Source organism: Olea europaea, chromosome 1, assembly GCF_002742605.1.
Source record: "Olea europaea var. sylvestris chromosome 1, O_europaea_v1, whole genome shotgun sequence".
Lineage (NCBI taxonomy): Eukaryota > Viridiplantae > Streptophyta > Magnoliopsida > Lamiales > Oleaceae > Olea > Olea europaea.
Window position 1 is genome coordinate 28068296 of NC_036237.1, and position 26338 is coordinate 28094633.

General features: G+C 34.7%; 3 protein-coding genes across 8 annotated transcripts in view; 1 reads left to right on the plus strand and 2 right to left on the minus strand.

Annotated features, from left to right (window-relative positions):
- LOC111399619 (protein-L-isoaspartate O-methyltransferase 1-like) overlaps positions 1–2015 on the plus strand; it is a 3568-nt gene extending 1553 nt beyond the window's left edge. For 2 of the 4 annotated variants that reach the window (XM_023027037.1, XM_023027046.1), the window contains exons 3-5: positions 43–207; positions 351–428; positions 1589–2015. In XM_023027037.1, the coding sequence (XP_022882805.1) occupies positions 43–207; positions 351–428; positions 1589–1836 (491 nt within the window). In that variant the 3' untranslated portion in view covers positions 1837–2015. The remainder of the gene's footprint in view (positions 1–42; positions 208–350; positions 429–1588) is intronic. The other 2 variants (XM_023027054.1, XM_023027062.1) reach the window with 1 other exon arrangement.
- Positions 2016–2577: 562 nt separating this feature from the next.
- Positions 2578–7860, minus strand: LOC111399640 (28 kDa ribonucleoprotein, chloroplastic-like). Of its 2 annotated transcripts, XR_002703773.1 has the most exons (5): positions 7215–7860; positions 6979–7080; positions 3846–4127; positions 2928–3085; positions 2578–2896 (listed from the first exon to the last, which is right to left on the minus strand). XR_002703773.1 is itself a non-coding variant. In XM_023027072.1 (4 exons), exons 1-4 carry the CDS (start codon positions 7677–7679, stop codon positions 3020–3022), a joined length of 915 nt encoding a protein of 304 aa, XP_022882840.1. In that variant the 5' UTR covers positions 7680–7860; the 3' UTR covers positions 2578–3019. The 2 variants fall into 2 exon arrangements, 1 of the variants encoding a protein (XP_022882840.1); XM_023027072.1 differs by having other exon boundaries at positions 2578–3085.
- A 3076-nt stretch (positions 7861–10936) lies between these two features.
- Positions 10937–26338, minus strand: part of LOC111399649 (indole-3-glycerol phosphate synthase, chloroplastic-like) — a 17722-nt gene continuing 2320 nt past the window's right edge. The window contains exons 2-11 of one of the 2 annotated variants that reach the window (XM_023027096.1): positions 26111–26186; positions 25548–25808; positions 25198–25374; positions 15012–15086; positions 14823–14867; positions 14561–14725; positions 13820–13898; positions 12921–13003; positions 12525–12593; positions 10937–11382 (exon numbers count right to left, since the gene is read on the minus strand). In XM_023027096.1, coding sequence (XP_022882864.1) covers positions 11299–11382; positions 12525–12593; positions 12921–13003; positions 13820–13898; positions 14561–14725; positions 14823–14867; positions 15012–15086; positions 25198–25374; positions 25548–25808; positions 26111–26186 — 1114 coding nt within the window. In that variant the 3' untranslated portion in view covers positions 10937–11298. Of the gene's footprint in view, positions 11383–12524; positions 12594–12920; positions 13004–13819; positions 13899–14560; positions 14726–14822; positions 14868–15011; positions 15087–25197; positions 25375–25547; positions 25809–26110; positions 26280–26338 lie in introns of both variants that reach the window. The other variant, XM_023027088.1, reaches the window with a different exon arrangement.

Sequence of the window (26338 nt, forward strand, 5' to 3'; positions counted from 1 at the left end):
AAAAGTAGATTTATGAATTATATGAGATTCCTCTTTTTGTAGGAACGGGGTATTTGACTGCATGCTTTGCTATCATGGTTGGACCACAAGGTCGTGCAGTTGGGGTGGAACATATTCCTGAGTTGGTTGAATCATCTCTTCAAAATATCCAGAAGAGTGCAGCAGCTTCACTATTGAAAGAAGGATCCCTTGTGATGCATACTGGTGGTATGTTTTGAATTGCCTAGCTGCTTTTTTTCTATATTGAACATATTGATAACTATCTTCATTTAGTTTGCAAAAAGAGCACGTTCATTTTGCCAGCTGGTTTTCTATTTATTTCTAATGTTATGAGGGTGGTTCCATTTTAGCTTGCAAAGTGAGGATGTTCTTGCGGTCAACAGACATGACAGTGGCTGTTTATTCATTGCTGCATATTTCTTCACCATGTAAATTTCATAAACAAATTAAGATACTTCAATCACAAGAATTTTCGGAATGGTTACTGGAATGGTGATACATAATTGTTGTACGCTTGCATTGCTTATGTTGTGGAAACCATATTACAGTAACTTAATAAATATTTCAAGAAGCAAGTGAATGTATTGAGAAGAATTTTAGGTGATTTTGTTGATTATATGATAAGTTAATTTCATTCTGCCTTCATATTTGTCATTTTGGTTTTCCCTGTTGCTATAGCGCTCAGGTTTATGGCCAAAGAAGTGAACCAGTAACACTATGAGCATGTTTGACCTAGTTTAAAAGGTTTAATTATATTTTGAAGGTAAGAGTTACTTTTCAAAATAGTAAATTCCTTAAAAAGGAGTAACGTATAAGTTAAAACTTTTCTCACGCTTAGCCTAACATGCTCTATGCTACTAACTAATGTGATTAGATGTTTATATCCTTTTTATAGGTTTATTAAAATAATTAATCTTGTGCATCAATGCGTGTTTGATGACTTAATTTGACTAGAGTGGATGGTATAATAGTCATTTACAATTTAGTGTACAAGATCGAACAGGACCATGGCTACCCTTACAAGATTTAGTGCCTCATTTTGAAATAAGATTTTATGTTCAGTGTGGTGATTAAATTATTTGATTAATTTTTGTGTTAAATCTGGTTTGAAGAGGAAATTGGTTCATGTTTTCAGCTTAGCAAAACATGTGCTTTATTCCTAGTTCTCATCTTAGCCAAATATGTGGCAATTCCATGTTGGCACAGAGCGATAGATAATACCAGGGACATCAGCTTCCTACACTAGCAACAGCTTAAATCAATTCTGATTACATTTTTAATGACAACACAATTTAGGAGGCTAGCATCTCCTGTACTGTTGATTATGCTGGACTGAAAATATAAAATTACCTCATTCCCTGGGCCTACACGGAGTTGTCCTGATGCTTATTTAGATACTTCCATTCAGTTCTAGCTCGTTCACCCTGCCATGGAGTGAGATATCTTCAAGGTTATTGATGTGAAATGCTGCATTCTTAATTGTAGTGCGTATAATTGTCCTGATGAATCTTGAAATAATAGTTGCAATGCCGACTTATTTTATGCGTCACCCTACATTTATTGGTTATATCATTTTGCATGTTGACAGATGGCAGGCTGGGCTGGCCTGAGTATGCACCATATGATGCTATTCATGTAGGAGCTGCGGCACCAGAAATTCCCCAAGCACTGATCGATCAGTTGAAGCCTGGCGGCAGGTTGGTGATCCCTGTGGGGAACATTTTCCAGGACTTGCAGGTTGTGGATAAGAACCCAGATGGTTCACTAAGCATTCGAAGTGAGACTTCTGTTCGTTATGTACCATTGACAAGTCGAGATGCTCAATTACGAGGTTAAGGGTTGTGGTATTAGTTGGGTAGATATCCTGTGGTTCTGAACACGTAATAAGGTTCTTGTTGTTCATATGCCTTCTACTTCAGTTTCTTGTAAATCTTCATTGCTTATAACGTCGACCGTACATTGCTTGCAAATGACTCCTCTCAAAAATAAAATATTTCAACTGTTCATAGTTATCAGACGCCTGCATGGTAGAGTCAAAAGAGATTTGAGTAGTAAGCTTAGGGTGTTCTCTTTGGGGTTCGATAGATGGAATAGTCTTTTAAGGAATCTAAAGCAGGCAAGTTTCTTTCCATATTTTCCAAACTTCAAGATCATTAACGGTATATCTATGGTTAACAAAAGCAGATACGGAGTTGCATGTAATCAAAGGATTTGCAGAAGAGCCTTCATGCGGGTGAAACAAGCAACCCTTTCACTTATATGACAATCTATTGCGTTTTTTTCTTAGTATCAACCAAAGTCCTTCAGTTGCACTTACTCTATTCTATAAAATATACATGCACAAATCTTGTGCGAGCACATTTCATGGTTTGTTCTTCCAGCATAGAGATAGAGAGAGGAAACTCTGGTTTTGTTAAGAATCACACATATGTAGCAACCTACCGTTGGCATAATATTTACAAGAAACAGACGGACATACTAGATGAACACAAGATTCTTAACTATGAATTTATAACAATCCTTAACCCTAAAAACAAATAACAAGAAGAAATGACTAAAGAAAGTCGACAAGGCACCAAAAAGAAGACCCAAGGATTGAAATAGTCTACAGTTTCTTGCATTTCAATATTTATGGAGACCTGCACTCCAATAAACATTGTTAACAGTAGAAATCTGAATGATAGAACTGCAAGTCTGCAACAACAAATATATATATGCAGGAGAAGTTCAATAAAAATCAGAATATTGATTTCCAGCGTTTTTCTTAGCATAGACAGAGGATGGTGTTTACTTCAGAATAGGAAAACTAACTTCAGACTGGAAAAGAAGCCATAAATCTCCCGATTTTCCCAAGAATCAAATCATAATCTCCATATGTTACCAGCTTAAGCAACGAAATTAACAGCAGCAGCGCAAAATGGACTTGATGACCAACAGAAAATTTTACCATTTGACAGCTCACTAAAATATGATTGCTACAATCCTCACTTTGAATATCTATGAACTACCCTTAAACAAGTCAAAAGGAGTTGCGCCTGGCTCTTTCTTCGGCAACATTTACTCTGATCACTCTCCCGTCCAAACTCTGCAACAAGCAAACGATGTTATTATGAAGATTCCAACCCAATTCTAAACTATATAAAACGAGTGTTTTCAAAAGCTTTATGTCTTGAGGTTCACTCAGATAAGACATTCACTAGGAGCTTCAAAGTGTACGCTTTGGGTGCCCTTTTTCAAGGCTTGCACCTTGCAAATACTAAGATCCACGCCTCATACTGTAAGCCTGACAGGAGACTTTAAATGAAACTTTATTCTTTCTTTCTATTATATTTTTCTTGTTTCTTTGAATTTTTCCTTATCTTTCTTCTGAGTTTGATCTCCTTATAAAGTTGAAAGCAAACAGAATTCTTAAATAATTTATAACTTGGTCCAGTTCTAGATTAGTATTCTTGTGAAGTGATTACTACTTTTGTTAAAATGTTATTTGCTAGTTTTTGCCATCCATTGTACATTTTCAATTGCAAATTACTGAAATTGGATTTTTATTATCATTTTTCATACACTTAAGGTTTACTGTAAATATAATTTTTTTAATTTTATACTCTTTCAAATAATTTTATTGGTTTGTGTTGAGTCTTGGCTCATGGCACTTCCTCGCTACCAGATTTAGTCTTTTTAAGCATGAACAAACAATAGTTTCCTTCATTAATGTATAAAAAATGGTGTATTCTAATCTAAAAACTTACTTTCCAATCTATAAATGATCATATAGGCCTTTTCAACCCTCATCTAATAAATAAATATTTCAAGAATTGTATTTTCCAAGATAAACCACAGAGCATTACCTGTCCGTCGAGGTTAGCAATGGCATCATTCATTTCAGCTTCGCTTGACATTGTTACGAAGCCAAAACCACGAGATCGACCGCTCTCCCTGTCATAAACTATGCGAGCATTTACTACTTTACCATGCTCACTGAAAACCTGTTCTAGTCGTCCATCATGAATGCTCCATGGCAGGTTACCAACATAAATTCTGTAAGAAGGTTCAAACACTTGAGGTGGACGTTCCGGTCGGGACCCTTTCGGGGCTGCCTTGTTAACAACCAACAACCTTCCATTTAGATCCTGTCCAAAAATGAAATGAACTTACATAAACTTGGCTGTAGAAGGCACTTGGTCAAAGACAAATGAGAATTTTTTCTAAATTATTTTCAAGAAATCCATTCAAGTTCATGGTTTGTAGGCCAAGATGCATTAACCTGAATAAGGCGTTTGGCATACCCTAGTATATTGAAAGAAGAACGATGTTGAGTACATATTGCAGGAAAAAGAATATAGAAAAGTTGAGACATACTACACTAAATAAAAATGGCATTGTAAACTCTATTTAGAAAATTCTTTTCTGCATGTTGTAAACAAGTGCATAATTTATTTTTCACAATATTCGAATCACAGGACGAATTAAACTGTAAGATTTTAAAAGTGAATTGATCAGCTATAGCAGAAGTTCAAAACTTGGAAGCACAAAACAGATGGCAAGAAAAGGAAGAATTTTGAACAGATTAATACTCTTATAATATATTAACATTTTACTCTTAAAACCTTGTCGTCAGATCAGACAGGAGATGACTCAAGTAATTAGTTGATCTTAGTGATGCAATTTTGATTAAAAAGAGTTAATTGTATGCAATCTTCAAAGTCTGGCGGCTGCAAATAGAGCAAACAGGAGCAACTTAAGCAAACATATTTTCATTTTCAAATTACTGTGATATCATGAAACCTTAGCCCCTGTATGGTGTAAGTTAAAAGTCGATAAAAATCCACTATCAAAGTGAATAATTAATTTTAACCACACATTTCATAGACCCACAATTTTTTAACCACATATTTTATCAACTTTCATAAAAACATTACTAAAAATTTGATTTTAATCTACACCAAACATTGGCTTATTGTCACACGTCCACCATTGCCAGTGCTGGCAGACATCTGATATCTCTTGCCAACAATTTTCCCCAGTAAGTAGGGGTGCCCACGTAAATTTTGTATTACAATATAATTTAACATCTTCCTCAGCACGAAGCAAATTTTAATTATTTGATCCATCATTAGATAAGAAAGTAAATTGATATGCTTGTATCATATGGATGGACCGTTGACGACTTGGTTGTGATTTTTTCCTTTCATGTCATCAAACAACGGAGTATAGCGCATGTTTGGCTAGGCTTAAAAAATCTAAAGCGTAGGTAAGTAAGTTTGAATAAATAATTAATTTGTTGGCCAAAGTTGAAAAGAATAAGCTCCTGTTTGGTAAGAATTAAAATCAAAATTTTAGTATATTCTGATAAAATATCTGGTTGAAAAGTTGTGGGAACTATTAAATATGTTGTTAAAATTGATTATTAACTTTGACTTAAATTAAAATATGGATTTAAATCATTACCAGACATGGGCAAAGTTCCTTATTTTGAAAGCATTTGCTACCTTACTATCTAATTTGTCGAAATATATGATGTGGTGAGATATGATTGAATCAGAATTTTTTCAACCAAATTAAAAAAATAAAAATAAAAAACTCCCCCCCCCCCCCCCCCCCCCCCCCCCCCCCCCCCCCCCACCCACATAGCTAAACATTTCGTATAAGTCTAAACTCAAAATTTATCTTGAGGTATCATACACCAATAATGTTAGTCATGGAAGTTAGACCATAAAGTTGAGAAACCCTGTCAATGACAATATCTAAGCCATCTAAATTACAATGGAAGCATTTGCATGACATGGCATAGAGTGTACCAAAATCAAGTTGAAGTGGAGTTGCAAAAAGAAGATTGAAAATTTTTAGTATTTTTCGAATAGCAACTAATGCCAGACAAAGACAACAAACTGTAGGGCATTAAATTTGTACGGAGCCATCGGAAGATGGAACACTGTGCCAGCTTTGGAAAATGGAAAAATACATTGCTGACCAGGGGTATACATTTAAATGAGGTATAGTGACATAAATTGATTTTTTCTTTTTAATTCAGTTACTAGTAGACATTTTAAGGAGCCACTTCTGCAGGCTGTATAACATATTGAGCAAAATGTTTCTGCATTTTGCAGCGTTTGATTGAATTAGAGTTCAGAAATTTTTTTTGGAGGAAATCATTATACACCATATGAGGAGAAAAAACTTTTGAAATTTCAAGAAATAAATCATTCTATAATAACTACAGTGCCTGACCACCAAGCATGCTTTGTTTTATTTAAAAGTTGCTTTTTCTAGAATGTTACTATATGAAATGCTAGTTTTGTTATGGGAAAAAAAAAGGTAATTTTGAAAAATCATTTAAGAAAAAGAAAGTACATTTCAGCAGAAGTAACTTTGAAAACCTAAATTTTCCAAACATGCTGTACTGCACCTACTACCACGGCTAACCACCACCTCCACAATTGCATTATTCTTGCTTCTGTGCCACCTCCTTTAGTAATGGTATCTTATACAATGCGGGCAATGGAGGTGGCTGTGGTGGGCAGTGGTGATTATGCCATATTATACAATCTTAAAAAACTGAGGAGCAATAAAGCTAAGCTATAGCATCCAAGCAAAATCTAGGGTAGTTTCTTAATTTGTCACACTTATTGTACTACATTTCCGAAGTAATCTAGAAAAAAATGCAGCTGCGAAAGCAAACTGTCAAGATACCCAACCTATTTACATCTAGGCACGACTCAGATAATCCTTTAAATATTATAACTTTTCCTATTACTCTTAGCTCATCCAATCTCTAATTCGAGAATTAACCACTGGCCAGATAACCAGGCCATGTATTCTTTCATTGAATTTTCTAATTTTTCATCATAATTTGCACATGTCGTCAAAAACACAAAACAAGGCCATAATTCATAAAACAAACCAAAACAACACATATCCATCTAAATGTGCAATTAATCATTTTTTTTCTTGAAAATGATTTTAGGAAGGTCCAAAACTTACATAACGATGGAATATTTCTACAGCTTTTTCTGCTTCTTCCACAGTACTCATCGTCACAAACCCGAACCCTCGACTCTGATCAGTCACCCTATCGTAAATAACCTGCAAGTCACATATAGCCAGCGTTAAATAATCCCTAAGAAGTTCAAACTTTTCAATCAAAACCAGACATTTAAAACAATCTTCTCTAACCAAAAGAAATCAAAATAAAAAGTCTATTAAATTCAAGAACTCACCTCAGAAATCTCAACAACGCCAGCCTGCTCAAAAAGCTGAGCGAGCTTCTCACTGTCCACATGGAAAGGTAAATTCCCCACATACATTTTAGCTTCCTCAGGTGGCTCCACATAATCATCATTCTCTTCATAATCCTCAACAGCCTCTACAACGCCATCACTCCCTTCTTCTACTTTAACTTCTCCTTCAGATGTTTCTTGATTATCCCAGTTAAAATTTACTGGGAATTCTTGTTCTTCAACAAGTACCGGGTTATTCTCTTCTTGCAAAGCAGCTATTACAGAGAACCTCAAATGGGGTGTTTTCTTTTTGAGAGTGGACAAAGATAGATGAAGTTTTACGGGTTTTAGTGGGATTGAGAGATTTGAGTGTGAATGTGAAACTTTTGCTTTGGTGAAGAGTGATGGTACTGAAATTAGGCAACCATTTGTTGCGACTGTTATAGGCTTGGTAGCACAAGACATTATATATCGATGTGTGTCTGCGCAGAGGAACAGAGGAGAAAAATAAAGAAAAAAGGGGATTTCCGAAGGGTTTGAGGATAAGGGAGGGAGTGAGCGAGCGGAGAGGATGGAAGTTTTGTTGATTGGTTTTTCTCTATGCTAAGGCGGCGGATGGACCAAAGGCAGCGCCGCTTTGATGGGTTTACGATTTATTTTATTTTATTATTATTATTTATTTATTTCCGCTCTTTCTTTGGCAATGGTGTGGAGTAAATGGGTCGGATCGGGTTGCCCTCTTGTTTGGCCCGACTGTCTATACTTGATTGGGTAAATTAAGCTCAATACCCTAAAAAATTAACTAATTTGATTAATACTCTTTTGATTAATTAAAATATTTAATAACTTAATAAATACGTTATAAAACCCTCCAACACCCCAAAACCCCTAAACGCACAGAGAGAAATCTCTTATCCCTGAACACACGCACACAGAAATATATATCAAATTCATTGCTACAAATTAGAGAGAAAGAATTCAACTGGACATTAAACAATACAAATGGTGAAAAGGTAAACTTTTATTTAGCAAATTAATATATTTAGTTTTCACACGTTGTTTCAGACGTTAATGATTTGGGTTGGTTTTCATTTGACTTTATTTGTATCTGTTGGAGGATTTATTCATGTTATGGTTTAATTAAATGGAAGTTATTGGTCCAATTCTGAGTCTAGAGCTCTTTCTCCGTAAGAATGCATTAGCAAACTTTCTTTGGATTGTGAGTGAATAGTGTATAATTTCTCTAGTTTTCATTTTTTTTCCTTTTCTCACCCTTACTTAAATTTTCTTGATTTTAGACTTGCAACTCTTTGGGCTTCATAGTTTATTAGATGTGGACGCGATGGAAGAATCAAAAAATATGATTTCCTCTCTTGTTTAAAAAGGCATCTTTTGCTTATAGCACTTTTTTCATCCTAGTAATGTCAGGTTTGTCCATAGCTGATCATAGATAGGTTAGTAGAAGAGGTGCCGTAGTGGATGAATGATGTGTAATTTTCTAAAGTTTTTGCTTCATTTTTTTTCTTGAATGATTATCACTTTTTCTATTCTATCTCTCTCTCTTTTTTTAATGTGTAACTTTTTTTTTAATTTGTGTAACTTTTTTGAATTCGTCGACTTTTTTTTCTGTCACTTTTTTTATTATGTGTCAATTTTTTCAATCACCTTCTTGATTTCTATCATTTTTTTTGCAACAAATATCACATTTTTAATAAAAATAACGTTGTATGTCACTTTTTAATTAAAAAAGTGATACTTAACTTTCAAAAGTGACATTGTCACGTTTTTAATTTTTTGTCCCCTTTTAATTTTTTTGTCACTTATTTAATAAGATAAAAAGTAACATGCTATGTTATATTTTCCTAACATAATCAGCATGTGGATTGTCCTAAAAATGCTAATTATGTTAAGAACCGTCACTACGTTCATGTGAATTGTCACCTTTTTTTTGAATTCGTCACATTTTTTTAAAATTGCTGTAACCTTTTTTATTGTGTGTCAATTTTTTCAATCACCTCCTTGATTTTTATCATTTTTTTAGTGACAAACATTACTTTTTAATAAAAATAACATTGTATGTCACTTTTTAATTAAAAAAGTGACACTTAACTTTCAAAAGTGACACTGTCACTTTTTTTAAAGTTTTCGTCACCTTTTAATTTTTGTGTCACTTTTTTAAAAAAGTGACAAATTTTATGGAAAAAAGTTACATTGTGTTACATTTTCATTTTACGCGGTATTTTTTACTTCCAAAAAACTTTTCATATGATTTTTCAAAACACCTCTAATTTTAAGGATATTTTTGTAAGTTGCCCTACTTGATTTGTGAGGGACTCGTTTACATAGATTGAGCCTCAAAATATTGCCTCAGTTTACTGTAATTAAAATAAGATTTTTTATAAATCTAAATAAATAAATAAATATATATATATATATATATATTGACAAAAGTTATGTATTTCATAAAATGTATGACTAAAATTAATTATTGAATTTAACTTAAATTTTTATCGGCTTTTCAAAATATACGAAACAAGGCTTTAGGTATTCCTAGACGTCACCAAAATTCCTAATTACTTTCCGAAGGAAGGGGGAAAAAACATTTCAAGTTGTGGTGAACCCCTTTATGGTAAATTACATTGAAAATGTTCTTCAAATTTGATAATGTCAAACATCAATCTTCTTAAGATTGCATTTGCCTCCTAATTTACTTATCAACAATCCCTTACTCATATCATAGGTAAACTCTTCTTTCTTTTTATATACGGTGCAATAGCTCAATCTCATAACCTCATACCTCAACTCTTACTTTACATCCCAAAGAATCCAAGCATATATTTTCAGTCGCACCCCCATAGTTGTGCATATCAATCACTCTCAACGACGTATGACTTTCAGTAACCATATGTAATGTAGACTTCCTTTGAATGACCTTTTTGTGAAAAGGGAGTTACGTAATAATGATTTTTGGACAATAAGTAGTTAAAATATAAGAAAAAGTTTTAAGTTCAAGTGTGAAATTATTTTATTAGGAACGTGTATTACTGAAAATGAATTTTTAGAAAATAGAGTTCAAACAAGTACATAATACTATACTCGTTCGACAGATAAGGTGCTTTATTTACTTGCCCTTATCGGAGAGGGTGAATATTTCACACTCAAAAGATGCACATAAACACTTCAATTCAGCCTTTTCTGGAAATTTTAGAAAGAGGTCCTTCGACATAAGAATGTAAAGTTAGTTAAGAAGTCTGGATTTAATTAGATGGCATCCAAAGTAAAATCATCAGGCATTCACTTTGTAGGATTATTAGTTAGCACTAAATATTATTAAATAATAAAAAGAAGTTAATATGTTCATACCAAACATGAACGTAAGAGACAATGGCTCTACCATAACGGAAAGCACAGACAGTATCCATTCATAAATTTGAAGTATTATTATGATTTTACAATTGTGAATATTTTGAGTTTACCATGTTCGTCTTGAAACGGTCTGTTTCTCATTATTTTTTGTGGAAGACTAGGTCGAGTCAAGTACTTTGCTCTTGATTCTATCCGTCGAACGAGTTTTCATTTCACTGCTAAAATGACAAAATGTGCCCATTAAAGTTTAATGTAAAGACCATCTGAGTTCGTGTCCTCAATTTGATCCTATAAAGTTTAATTGTTGTCTTTTTATGCATTTAATTATGAATTTTGGACAGAAAAACACAATAAACGATAATAAAAAGAATCCTTGGTACTATTCAAACAACTGAAATATTGGTTTCAAAACCTTACATCATCAGTTTTAATCTTAAATTCCATCGAACAGGAAAATATTTCAAACAGAGATGCAGAAAGGATAAAACTGAGGATCGTTATGGAGTCAACAAAATTCACAAGGCTACCTTTTCCTTAATCAAGTTCATAGCAATTTCATCGATTCCGACAGTTCATTAAGTACATAATATATAGACTAAATAATACCCATTCAGCACATCATAACAGATTATGCATAAGTAGTAACTCTGAATACAAAACTGTGATCCAAACAGAAATGAGCGGAGTGTTTGATTCAAAGGCAAGCTACTTTCCAGAATCATAAAGAGATATCTTTACCAAAGAGTTCAGTTATTCCCTTGGCAGGGTCTTTCTGTTTAACAATCGACTCTCCAACCAGCACCTGTAAAAATCGCAAAGAAATATTGTCAGTTCAAATTTGCATAAACAAAAAATACTGTTTTCCATAAAAGCTGAACCCGAGCTGTACTCTATGCCAGGGATGGTAAAGCCTCTTATATTGAAATAAACTTCAAAGGACATGACATTGTTGTGTGGTTGTGTGTGGAAATATCATGGCAACTGAGTCCTTCTAGTGCTAAATAAATCTTTAAAAAACCGCAATCTACATGTGCATGTGAATACGCTTACTCGGGCTTAACCAAAGAAACCTCCTCTGAACCGTTTAGAAATGGTTTTAAACCAGACTCGAACATTGCCAAAAATGGTAAATAATTGAGGGTAAAAGATTTAACTGGAGTTAATTAGAGGTCAAAATATTAAACACACACACAAATATTATTAATTTCATCGTATAGAAAAAAAAAAAAAAAAAAGCATGTTTGGGGGTTGTTTTGGTTTAAATTATAATTAGATAGAAATGAGTAATGGATAATTGGGTAGTATTGTGGGTCCAAAGAGTGTGTATAAAAAATGATTTGACTGGTTATAAACAGCTGTTGAACTGCTCAAAAATTATATCAATAACAAATATTGAGGTTCAATAATGTTAATGGTGTTCATAATAATAGAGGATGATATGTCAAGGTTGAATCACTCGAAAAACTGTTCTCTCTATTTTTTTCCCCTAAAAAATATAGAAATGCAATCAAGAATTCAGCGATCAAAAGGCTAAATCATTGAACTGGACGCTGGTTGACCAGGTCCCGGGTTTGTGAGATATGGTTCTTAAGCAGTGATCGGACTGATTTCTGGGTCCCATTCCCCACATTTGCTGGTAGAACCGATTTGAGTCGGTCTGGTTTTCAAGAAACTGCTATTTAATTGAGAGAAATCAAATGCAAGACTAGTTGGTTGTTTCTTAATTGTATTTACCAAAGCCATGATCTCCCACAATAAGGATTCCTACCCAAACAGTTCACAACCACGGAGAAATCAAATGCAAGACTAGTTGGTTGTTTCTTTCTTTCTTTCTTCTACTGCAGTTGTCCTCTTAAAATAATTGTTAGGTGTTCTTAATTAAGAAGACAAAAGATAAAAAGGAAGGGTATATTTCCCAAAAAGTTTTTAACCAGCTGAACTCACAGCTTTAACACCAGCTTCTTGTACATAGGAAATATCATCCGGAGTGAAGAGTCCAGATTCCCCAACAACCTGAAATATTTGAATATTAGAGGTAAAAAATATTATCAAGGCGGAATGATGTAGGTGGTATATCGTTCGCTAAGAAAGGAAAGAGAGATGATAAAATGTTTGGCTAAGCTTGAGAAAATACAAGTGACTTTCTAAAGAAACTTTTTGTTTACGAACATTTTTGGATCTGTTACCTTTTCTTACAACTTATAAAAGTTATTTATATTTTCAAACTTGGTCCAATTATAAAATATATATATATTTAGCTAACTTAATTACTTGTAAGTAAACATTTTAAGCTTAGCTAAACATGCTTCATGTACTGATGATGCTAGGATGGTTACTCACTGTTATCCCTTTCTGACGGATCCTTTCACCATGATCACCTTCGAGAAGCTTTTTAGTGTTGCTAATATCAACCTCAAATGTTTCTGCAAATTGGTCAAGGTGAACTCTTTTGAAATAAAAGTCAACACATATTACACTCTTAGTAAAATAGTTTCATCATCTCCATCCTCATGAGTGAGTCTACTGAACATCCAAAGAAGTAGTGATATCACTCCCAATTTGTTCACTGGGCAGGAATTAAAAACATTTTAACTTAAAGGCTACAATACTGACAGAAATTTAATTTGTGCCATGCTGATAGAATAACACTTAGAAAAGCACTAAGCTATGCAACGAGGGACTACGCTGAGGAAATAATACGAAAACTCTAATGCTACAGAGCAAGGCAATGATAAAGCTTCAACATTAACCAATAAGCACATCTTCCTCCACAAGCTAAACAAAAAAATAACACAAATGCACTAAAACTATAAAATGAAGGCAATGTTAGTAAAATACTTGATCAATATACAGCGAAGTTTCATGTCAATCACCGAACTTAGTTTTGTACCAAAGTGGCAGCTGAAGTTTGTTTTTTGTTTCAGTTTGGTCACTTTTTAAAATCTGTTGATTTTTCTAACCATATGTATGGCATGGAAGACATCCATGTTGATGCCACATTACATTGTCCTCTGCCATGACATATATTCTGTTGAAAAAACTAACGGATGTTTATTATGTAATCAAACTGAAATGAAAAGGTAAACTTTCACGACCACTTTAAAACAAAATAAAGTTCAGTGACTAACATGAAACTTGACTGTAAGTTGAGTAACTAACGGCGTGTTTAACCAAAAATGCTTCATATAGGTATAGTATTTGCTCATAGCTCTATACAATTATTTGAAGCCAGAAAGTACCAAGGTCTCGATTATTGATGCCAACAAGTTCAATCCCATCTATTTGGAGGACACGATCCATCTCTTTCTCATCATGTACCTATAATATGAAGTACCAGAAGAGAGGTCAAGAGTCGCAATTATGGAGATAATAGCATATCATTTCACTCACCTCATAAGATTTAACAATGAATATACAGGAAAGTATGCGTAGCAAGCATCTAAGATGCAGAAAATGAGCACTAAATAACTCTTGCGCTGGAGAGGTTTTTCTCAAATGTTGGAAGAGCATAGGAAATAGTCGAACTTAAGACACACATCACTTCTTTAGCAACCACAAGAATGATTCATTAAGCTTCAAAAGTTAACTTATAAGAAATGAGTAACTTTAATAAATAATATTTTTCATTGGTGAAGTTGAAAATTAGCAGGTCAATCTTTTTGACATGAGGTAAGAGTTATTTTCAAAAAAAGTAACCTTTTTTACTTTGCTTTTACTTTTTTCCCATTGAAGTTGAGACAGACATGCTCACAAATCTAACTGGTTTGAGCTTAAACATAATTTTGAAAGATGGTCATATGACGAAGATTTTTGTCAAGGACATTGATGATCATACAATGAATTCAGTAACAAAATGGAAGTACGAGGAGTGCTCTATTAGAGACAACTTAAGGGTCTTTAAGATCATCAAGTGTTTTCAATCTCTAATGAAGTGGGTGTGTCATGCTAGAGATGCTAATGACAAAGAGGAATAGCCAAACCTCAACCAGTGCTGCCAACCCAAGCAATTTGCAGATCTTGGTCATATATTTGATGTCAAGATCAGGTAAAACACCTGCAATTAATAGAACTGCATCTGCGCCTTTAGTTCGAGCATAGTAGATTTGCCAAGCTTCTATTATGAATTCTTTACATAGTAGAGGGCACTGCACACGTTGTACAAAGTCAGTAAAGAAATATGAAGTAGAAATATCAAGCTTATATTTTGAGCTATAAGACAAAAAATATTGGAAGTGGGCATACCTTTACTCCAGAATTCCTTATGGCCTCTAAATTTTCAAAGCTTCCCTTATTTGGTACAGAAAAGGTAGTAAGTGAAAACGGTACTTTGCAGTGAAACAAAAATCAACAAACCTTGAAAAAAACATATCTAATCGATATAGCAATATTTGATAGAAGCAAAAGTTCGAGTACTAAAAAGTTTATTCTTACCTGGAAATACTTCTGATCAGTCAATACACTTAGGCATGCTGCCCCACCTTTTTCATAACCTTTAGCAATCTCAACCTGTGGAGTGAAATATTCATAAGAATGATATACTTGTAGAAATCTCAACGGTCTACAGAAACATATCTAGGAAAACTGAAAAGGGTGAACAGCTTCTCCTGGATGTCTTCAGAGGTTTGGAAAGAACTGCAAAATACATATTATGTATTTGGAGAAAACACCTCCAGAAAGAAGAATCTTCATTATTATCATTAAATGCCGCTACATAAATTCAGTTCATGTTATGAAACGTCCAAACATGCATCAAAAGGGGGAAAGAAAGGAAAAACGTCGCTATAAAATTCTCTTAATTTTACAAAGAATCACACGAGGGACTAAGGGAAATAAATATTTAAATTAACTTCTCAATAAATTATGTCATTTTCCTCCCATCTCTCTATCCTTAAACCCTTGAGTTAGAAGCCAACACACCCTATATTACTTGTACAAGGCAGCAATTAGCACTCTGAACTTAGCTTAAGTTGGAGAACCAGGAACCCAAGCTGCTTATTCATATAATTCAATGCTTACTCCCTGAGCAAAACCATTACGCAATAAATAGCTTATTCTTTTTACATTTTTTTAAGTTGATTATTTGACAAAGCCTATATAGCGGATAAATTATCGAGCATTTTTTTTTTTTTTTTTTTAAGTATCTTAGTAAAAGGAAGAGAGAATTTGTTGCTGGAAGTTTGTCACGCTAAAGAACTGTTCTTTCTTTTAAGTTATTGATGTACACATGCAGATATACCCTACACATTGCCGATAAGTACGGCCTTGCCCTCTATCTTCTACTTAGTCAATAAGAAAAATAGGACATTTCATATAATTTTGACGATTTCAATGGTAACGTAGTTGGTGTTGGTTAATGAATTTTAATCATCACAATAAAAAATTAATTTTCCTTTGAAAATTAAAATCATGTAAATAAGGATTTTAGTCACCTTGAGATCATTGGATTATAAAATTCTCACACATAGAAAGGGGAGATGATAACCTTTTTGAAGGAGCTATTAATGGTCTAGCCAATTGCTTCCTCCCTTAAATCTTCCCCCTTGTTTTCCACTGGGTGTTATTCCTTTTTAAAGAAAGTGAAAAGTGGCTAACTCTAATTCTCATTCAAAATATGTCAATAAAGTGCATATTTATAATGCCCTATTAGGGTTTGAAAATTGCACAAATTTTCTTGAATTTTATTGTAGTAGGTCAATTAAGTCACACACTTTTTATTGGAGCCAAGAGAGGGACCTAACCGAACTCACATGACCTAAGCTCCAATAGATGTTTTAAATTGGGTCAACTTTTGACCAATTGAGATACATCTATTAATCCCGGCTTATTTTACAAAAAAATCGATATTGCACTCTCGAGTCGAGTGATAGTTATAGAAGCAAATTATGATCCAATAACAATATCCTTTGATTATCGTTCCACAAGTCAACCCCCATTTGACCGTCAATATGTTGAAACTGGCAAAATGACCGTTTTGCCCTTCAACATGTATTACCCTTTAAGTCTCATTTTCATATGGCAAATTCGTTGTGATCAAATCACAATGTAAAGTCCAATAATCTCATTGTCGACCTACTGAGCTCAGATTTAATTTGCCTAGGAAAATACCTTAAAGTGACAATCGTTTCATCTCAATGATTAATAGATTCCAATATTGTAAGTATATGATCTCTAATTGTTTCGGCCCGATTCTCAAAGCACCGAGATCAATCTTCTATTTAAGACTTCACCCATTGGTACCTCAAAGAACTTGAACTAACAATTAAAGGTACATTACTCACTTAGGATTTAGGTGACCTATTTGATAATCAAGTAGAGTTTCATTTCAAACGGTCACAAACGAGTCATCTAATCAGTCCCGTTCAATGTGCATCGAAACACATTATTATTCCTATTTCAAGATCTAGACAAATTTTAATAAGAATAATACAATCTTATCAACATAAAGCGTACAACTTTATTAACCAATTGTGAACGACATAATTTTGATCACATCACAAATTGTGTCTTACTATATCCGATCCATCGAGTATACAATTTGTGACATCCTATATGATCATGGAATCTTAGACAATCACTTCAAATTATAACACGCAAATAAACGAACGTAAATTCATAATGTGATTTTACAGAACACTACTCGAAAAATGGGCATCAAACTAACAATCTCCCACTTGCCCTTCTTAGAGTATGTGTGACATATCAAGAATACCCATCCCCTAAAAATGTCCATCAAAAACCTTAGTTGGTAAGGTCTTAGCGAACGGATCAGCAAGATTATCTGCTGATGCAATCTTACTAACCGTCACGTCTCAATGAACAATTTCTCTAACAAGGTGATATTTTATCTCGATGTGCTGACTCCTCGATTCTTTAGCATTGGCAATCGCCCCACTATTATCGCAATAAAGCGTTATGGGCCCCATTGCCAAACGTACCACGTCAAGGTCTAAAAGAAACTTCTTGAATCATACAGCTTCTTTAGCAGCTTCACAAGTCGCTACATATTCTGCCTCCATGGTGGAATCAGCAATACAAGATTGCTTGATACTCCTCCATACCACAGCTCCACCTCCCAGAGTAAATACTGATCCTGATGTAGACTTCTTAGAGTTACGATCGGATTGAAAATCGGAATCAGTATATCCAATAGGATTTAGATCATGTCTTGAGTAGACAAGCATATAATCTCTCGTTCTCCGAAGATACTTGAGTACATGCTTTACCGCTACCCAATGTTTTGGTCCTGGATTAAACTGATAACGACTAACAATACCCACAGCATAACAAATATCCGGTCTAGTGCAAAGCATAGCATACATGAGACTTCCCACAGCCGAAGCATAAGGAACCTTTCTCATGTAATCTATCTCTGTTGCATTCTTGGAACAGTGCTCTTTAGATAGATGAATTTCATGTCTAAAAGGAAGTTGTCCCTTTTTGAAATTCTGCATTACAAATCTGGACAATATTTTGTCAATATATGAAGTTTGGGATAATGCAATCCTTCTGTTTTTCATATTTCACAAGATACAGATTCTCAAAACATAACTAGCTTCTCCCAAGTCCTTCATATCAAACTGCTGTGACAACCATTTCTTTACAGATGACAATGTCCCTACATCATTGCCAATGAGTAGAATGTCATCTACATAAAGAATCAGAAAAACTACTTTCTTTCCTTGTATTCGTTTGTACACACAAGATTCATCCAGATTTTGTTCAAAACCATAGGTCTTGATGGCTTGATCAAATCTTACATTCCAAGATTTGGACGCTTGCTTGAGTCCATAAATGGACCTTTGCAACTTGCAAACTTTCCTTTCATGGCCTTCTTTCACAAACCCTTCAGGTTGCATCATGTAAATGGTCTCCTCAAGACGTCCATTTAAAAATGCTGTCTTGACATCCATTTACCAAACCTCATAATCATAATGAGCGGTAATGGATAAAATGACTCGAATAGATTTAAGCATGGCAACCGGTGAGAAGGTTTCTTCATAATCGATGCCTTCTCTTTGGGTAAAACCCTTGGCCACTAGCCTTACTTTGAAGGTTTCAACCTTCCCATCTATATCTTTTTTCCTTTTATAGACCCACTTGCATCCTATAGGCTTTACCCCATTAAGTGCATTTACAAGATCCTAGACCTTGTTGAAATACATAGATTCTATTTCTGAGTTCATGACTAATTTCCATGATTCAAAGTCTACATCTTCCTTAAATGAAGTGAGATTTTCTTCTTGCTCAGTAGAGATCGCCTGATAGGATTCTCCATAGAGCAAGTACCTAGAAGGTGGTCTCACAGCCCTCCCACTACGAGTAATGATTGAAGGTGCCTGATTGTCCAGTCTGACCAAAGGTCCCTCCTCTCTTCCCACTGTTTGATCTTGTCCTTGGTTAGGAAAAATATCCTCATTATCCCTATTTGAAGGGACATGTGGACATACAACAATGGGTGCCTCATTTTCTACTACCTCCGGTTCTATTTTCCTATGAGGCCCTGTGGGCATCACTTGCTCACTTGCTTCATCAGCAGCCATTCGTTCAGTAGGAGGTTTCAAGTCATCATTATTAGATTCTATGCGGAAATCTGGAACTGAGTTGTTTGAACCATGTTCTAATATCTCTTCCAATAGAATCTTAGTAATAGACTTGCGTTCTTCTATATACCTATCCTCTAAGAAGGTTGCATTTGTGCTAACAAATACCTTCTTATCAAGAGGATTATAGAAGTAGTAACCTCTCGTTCCCTTTGGATATCCTACAAAGAAACAAACATCTGATTTTAATTTCATCTTATCTGTCTTTCCCTTTAGTACATGTGCTGGACATCCCCATATCCGAATGTGGTGTAAATTGGGCTTGCGCCCATTCCACAATTCAAGAGGTGTCTTGGGAACTGACTTAGATGGTACCAAATTCAAGATAAAAATGGCTGTTTGTAGTGCATATCCCCAAAAGGATATAGGCAATGAGGAATAACTAATCATTGATCTTACAATATCTAAAAGAGTTCGATTTCTTTTTTCCAAGACACCATTCTGTTGGGGAGTTCTTGGTGCACTCAATTGGGATAATATCCCATTATCCGATAAATAGACCTTAAACTCTTGGGATAGATACTCGCCACCTCAATCAGATTGAAGGGCCTTGATACTCTTACCTAATTGTTTTTCAACTTCCGTCCGAAACTCCTTGAATTTCTCCAAAGCTTCGGATTTGTGAGACATAAGGTATATGTATCCAAATCTAGAGTAATCCTCTGTGAAGGTGATGAAATACTCGTATCCTCCTCTAACCCGATTACTAATAGGTCCACAAATATTGGAATGTACTAATTCCAAAACCTCTTTAGCCCTTAGTCCCTTAGCCTTAAAGGGCCTCTTGGTCATCTTTCCTTCTATACAAGATTCACAAGTTGGTATAGATTCCACCTCTAACTCATTTAAAGGACCATCCTTTACCAATCTTTGAATCCTATTTAGATTGATATGACACAATCTAAGATGCCATAAGAGAGTTTCATTAGTACTAGACGATCTCTTTCTTTTCTTAGTAGTAGTAGTGTTATGTATAGAGCCAATCAAATGACTTAAGACATAAAGACTATTAACCATATGACCCAAACATATAACAGATTTATTCAACTTAATAACCATCGTAGAACGGGTAAAAAGTACCGAATAACCAACATGATATAAAAGTACAACGGAAACCAAGTTCCGTATATGTTCGGGAACATAATAACAGTCATCTAATATCAAATGCCTACAATTCTCAAAACATAAAGTAAAAGTGCCAACAACTTTGACAGATACCACTGCTCCTGTGCCAACCCTAAGAATGTACTCCCCTTCACTGAGATGCTTGGTTTCCTGGAACCCCTGCAAAGAATTGCAAACATGATTAGTGGCTCCAGAATCTACAATCCAAGTATTAGTAGAATCAACCACTAAGCACGACTCAATGAATAGGGCATTATTGCCTTTACCTTGCTTCCCCTAAGCTAGGTAATCTGGACAGTTCCTCTTCCAGTGACCCTTTTGTTCACAAATAAAACACTTTCTCTTTGATTTCCCATCGGCAATAGTTTTCTTCCCCTTTGGCTTGCCATCTGGCTTTTTGTTTGGCCTCTTCATCTTCTTTCCTCCTTTGCCACCAGAAGGCTTAAGATAAGAGGGTCCGGCTGTAACAGTCAAAGCACTTCCACTCCTAACTTTTAGAACAGATTCAGCATTTTGTAGCTCTTTCATTAATTCCGTCGGAGACATGTCCATCTTGTGTAAATTATAATCAACTATAAATTGTGAGAACATCACAGGAAGAGTCTAGGACCATGTCAATTTGCGTCTCGAAATCAATGTCAGCTCCTAAAACCTCTACAGTATTGAAGTGACCAATCATGGTTAACATATGGTCCCTTACAGATGCACCCGGTTTCATGTGTGTGTTCATGATTGCCCTAATGGAGGCTTGCCTAGCTTGTCGGCTTTGATGTCCAAACATCTCTTGAAGGTTTTCCATTATGTCAAATGCAGTTTGCATATTCTGATATTACTGTTGTAATACATTTGACACGGATGTCAAAATGTAACAACGGGCCATCTCATCAGAATGATGGCACTTTTCATATGCAGCCTTTTGAGATTCCGTGGAGTCATCTTTAGGGGTTTCGGGACAAACTTCATCCAGCACAAATTTGTGTTTTTCAGCGGTAAGGACAATATTAAGATTCATTTTCTAGTCAACGTAGATTTCTCCCACGAGTTGATTTTTGTTAAGTATTACTAATAATGGATTAAGCGACATTTTCTGTAAATTTAACGATTCGCGTATTAATAAAATGAGCAATAATCTTTGTATGATACATGTACATGAATATGCAAATATAGACCCAAAACTATATTTGTAATAAAAAAATCTTAAAACCCTTACAACTTTTAACACACCCTCTATAGGAGGTCAATGTAGTTGTTGGCAAGGTTGGGACCTCCCACTTATTTTATTGAGCTAGACATCTCATGCCACAAGAAAATGAGGATTGATTATTATTTGACCTATGAATAATTTTGTTGAAATCTTCTATAGGAACCTCCGTCAATAATTTTAAAATATCCGAAATATATAAGATATCGTCTATAGGATGATCATCCCATTATTTCATTTTTAAAGAAATTCCATTACTAGATCCAATTTCAGTTAATCTAAAATAACGTAGTTTTCCTATAGGGAGACCGATATAATTCGATACTAAACATACGTATTTTAATAACAAATTGGATGACGGAGGAGACCGTAGGTTTATACATGCCTATAAACCCTCTCCCACTTAATATTTTGCGCCGTTGAATTTTTACTTAATTAGTCCGCCAAATATAAATAATTATAATGACGCTAATTATAAAATATTTTTCAGCCACCTCTAATTAATTTAGAGTGATAAAAAAATATTTAAATGTAAATGCATATGATTTTAGTGCACCAAGTGGTGTTTAATCTAATCTACATAACATGCGATAATAATTAAATATTCATCCATCCATAAAGCGGTAAAAGCGATAATTAAATGAATAATAATCACTAATGGCCCATCCTAAGAATTTAAATTATGTGGATAAAAAGAATTACATTGGGTCACATCCCGGCCCAATTTTTCAATCTTCTTTGTAGTCCACCTCATGTGACATGAAAATAGGGTTAATTTAATTTTTAGACCCAAAACTTAAAACCAACAAGGCCATTATCCAACAACATTGGCCCAAGTATTAAAGAGAGGCCCAAAAAATCTAAATTACCCTAATTTTCAAATCCTAGCAAGAAAACACACTTCCACAAAAAACACACACTACTCCGACGACCCCAAAATAAGTCGTCGTCGTCAGAACCGGCCCTCCGGTGGCCTGCTGCTGCCTTGCTACTGCCCTGTGAGGCATTGCAACAGCAGCAGCTATGGCTACTCCGACCGGCTACTGGTGTTTCTTAGTTTTATTTCTTGCATTTTGTCTTTCCTTCCTCTTCATTGAAATTACAGCAACAAGTTTACATTTCTTCCTCAAAATACAAGAATGAAAATGAAGAATAAATACAAAAAACTTAGTGCCTTATGGCTTACAATATTTCTAGAGAATAACTATAATAAATGAATTACAATAGGAAGTAAAAAGAAATTCTAGGGCCAAAAGTGATTATAAGTGTATCAACAATAACTTTAAACATATTTAAAGCATAAACATGTCAAAATCAAATAACCTAACACTACCGAACTAAAATGCATATTACACTAGGATTTAAAAAAAAAAAATTTAATCCTACTCAAGGCATACAATAATCTTGGCTCTAATACCATTTGTTGGTTAATGAATTTTAATAATCACAATAGAAAATTAATTTTCCTTTGAAGATTAAAATTATGTAAATAAGGATTTTAGTGACCTTGAGATCATTGGATTGTAAAATCCTCACACATAGAAATGGGAGATGATAACCTTTTTGAAGGAGCAATTAATGGCCTAGCCAATTGCTTCCTCCCTTAGATATTCTCCCTTGTTCTCCACTAGGTGTTATTCCTTTTTGGAGAAAGTGAAAAGTGGCTAACACTAATTCTCATTCAATGTATGCCAATAAAGTGTATATTTATAGTTTGAAAATTGCACAAATTTTCTTGGACTTTATTGTAGTAAGCCAATTAAGTCACACACCTTTTATTGGAGCCAAGAGAGGGACCTAACCGAACTCACATGACCCAAGCTCCAATAGATGTTTTCAATTGGGTCAACTCTTGACCAATTGAGATACATCTATTAATCCCGGCTTATTCTACCAAAAAATCGAGATTGCACTCTCGAGTCAAGTGATAGTTATAGAAGCAAATTATGATCCAATAACAATATCCTCCGATTATCGTTCCACAAGTCAACCCCTATTTGACCGTCAATATGTTGAAACTGGCAAAATGACCGTTTTGCTCTTCAACATGTATTACCCTCTAAGTCCCATTTCCATACGACAAATTCGTTGTGATCAAATCATAATGTAAAGTCCAACAATCTCATCGTCGACCTACTGAGCTCAGATTCAATTTGCCTAGGAAAATACCTTAGAGTGACGATCGTCTCATCTCAATGATTAATGGATTCCAATATTGTAGGTATATGATCTCTAATGGTTTCGGCCCGATTCCCAAAGCACCGAGATCAATCTTCTATTTAAGACTTCACTCATTGATACTTCAAAGAATTTGAACTAGCATTCAAAGGTACATTACTCACTTAGGATTTAGGTGACCTGTTTGATAATCAAGTAGAGTCTCATTTCAATCGGTCATCTACGCGGTCCCGTTCAATGTGCATCGAAACACGTTATTGTTCCTATTTCAAGATCTAGACAAATCTTAATAAGAACAATACAATCTTATCAACATAAAGCGTCCAATTTTATGAACGATTGTGAACGACATAATTCTGATCACATCACAAATTGTGTCTTACTATACCCAACCTTGAAAAAAAACATACCTAATCGATATAGCAATATTTGCTAGAAGCAAAAGTTCGAGTACTAAAAAGTTGATTCTTACCTGGAAATACTTCTGATCAGTCAATACACTTAGGCATGCTGCCCCACCTTTTTCATAACCTTTAGAAATCTCAACCTGTGGAGTGAAATATTCAAAAGAATGATATACTTGTAGAAATCTCAACGGTCTACAGAAACATATCTAGGAAAACTGAAGAGCGTGAACAGCTTCTCCTGGATGTCTTCAGAGGTTTGGAAAGAACTGCAAAATACATATTATGTATTTGGAGAAAACACCTCCAGAAAGCAGAATCTTCATTATTATCATTAAATGCCGCTACATAAATTCAGTTCATGTTATGAAACGTCCAAACATGCATCAAAAGGGGGAAAGAAAGGAAAATAACATCGCTATAAAATTTCTCTTAATTTTACAAAGAATCACAGAGGGACTAAGGGAAATAAATATTTAAATTAACTTCTCAATGAATTGTCATTTTCCTCCCATCTCTCTATCCTTAAACCCTTGAGTTAGAAGCCAACACACCCTATATTACTTGTACAAGGCAGCAATTAGCACTCTGAACTTAGCTTAAGTTGGAGAACCAGGACCCCATGCTGCTTATTCATATAATTCAATGCTTACTCCCCGACCAAAACCATTATGCAATAAATAGCTGATTCCCTTATACATTTTTTTAAGTTCATTATTTGACAAAGCCTATCTAGCACATTAATTATCAAGCATTTTTTTTTTTTGGTTACGTATCATAGTAAAAAGAAGAGAGAATTTGTTGCTGGAAGTTCGTAACGCTAAAGAACTGTTCTTTCTTTTAAGTTATTGATGTACACATGCAGATATACCCTACACATTGCTGATAAGTACGGCCTTGCCCTCTATCTTCTACTTAGTCAATAAGAAAAATAGGACATTTCATATAATTTTGCCGATTTCAATAGTAACGTAGTTGGAGATTTCATCTATCACCAGAGTCAAAAAATTTAGAAATCGAATCGTTGAGCACAGAACACCCACAATTGTGATGCCACCATTTGAGACAATATTTACTTCAGCTAATGCGAATTAAAATTGCAAACTTACGGGATCAAAATCTTCTCTAAGAACTCCTCTACTTGGAGAGGCCTTTTTCACTTCAGCAATCAGACCAGGTAATCCAGTTTGAGAATTCGCTGCCTTAAGAGCTCCAATAAAATCGCGAACAGGTGGAGCATTGTCAAGTGCTTTCTTCAATGTAAAAAGTGGTTTTCTCTCCTTCATCTACAAATCACTATCTATTAACCATTAATACCTGTTTCAATTCTCGAGAGGTCATACCCACATCCCACACACCAAAAAGACAAAAAAATAAAAAAAATAAAAAAAGGGGGAAAGAAAGAAAGAAAGAAAAAGACAGAAAAGAAACTGTGCATTTATAGCCAGTTCAACGGTACCTTTGATACTTCCACGTCCTTCTGCCATACAATTTCTTCGAGAATATTTCGCGGGGTGTTACCCTCATTCTGCAAGCGAAACTCGAAAGGACCCACATAATGCTGAGGAGGTCCACTTGGAGGCCGTCTCCTAATCCTTATCCCTTGGCTTGCAGCTACTTCATTTTGGAACATCCCCACTTCCCACTCTTTAACTTTGAGTGCATCTCCTTCAGAAATTCTAGATTCCGATACCGTGGCTGATCCATCTTTCAATTCAGACTAGAAAGGGCAATCAAATTGTATTGTAATCTCTTAATATTTAACATAAAGTTCATAGCTTTCAAGCATTTGCACCAATTTTTTTTGCAGCTACATATAAACAAATAATTTCTTTAGTACTATAATATTCTTTACGCGAAACAACAATTAATCGATTAAATTAACTAAAAACCCACAAAAGAAGCAACCCAATACAATTTAAACTCACAATTACTTCCAATTTAATAAGACCCATCGAATATTACACACGCCCGTATGATAAAATTTTATGTATATGAATATAAAAGGAGGCATAAAATTACCTGCTGGGCCTTCAGAATGGGAATGGAGATTTTCCTATTGGGAGTTTGACGGGGCATTAGGGTCTGTTGTATAGGCCTGAAGAATGTCGATTTTTTGAGAATTTGTTGAGAAGATAATCCGGGTTTGGCAGTTGAAGACGATGATAATACATTCAAACTTTCCATGTATGTAAAATCTATCCCGAAACTGAAATTCACTGTGTGTGAGTCTCTATGTGCGTGTGTGTG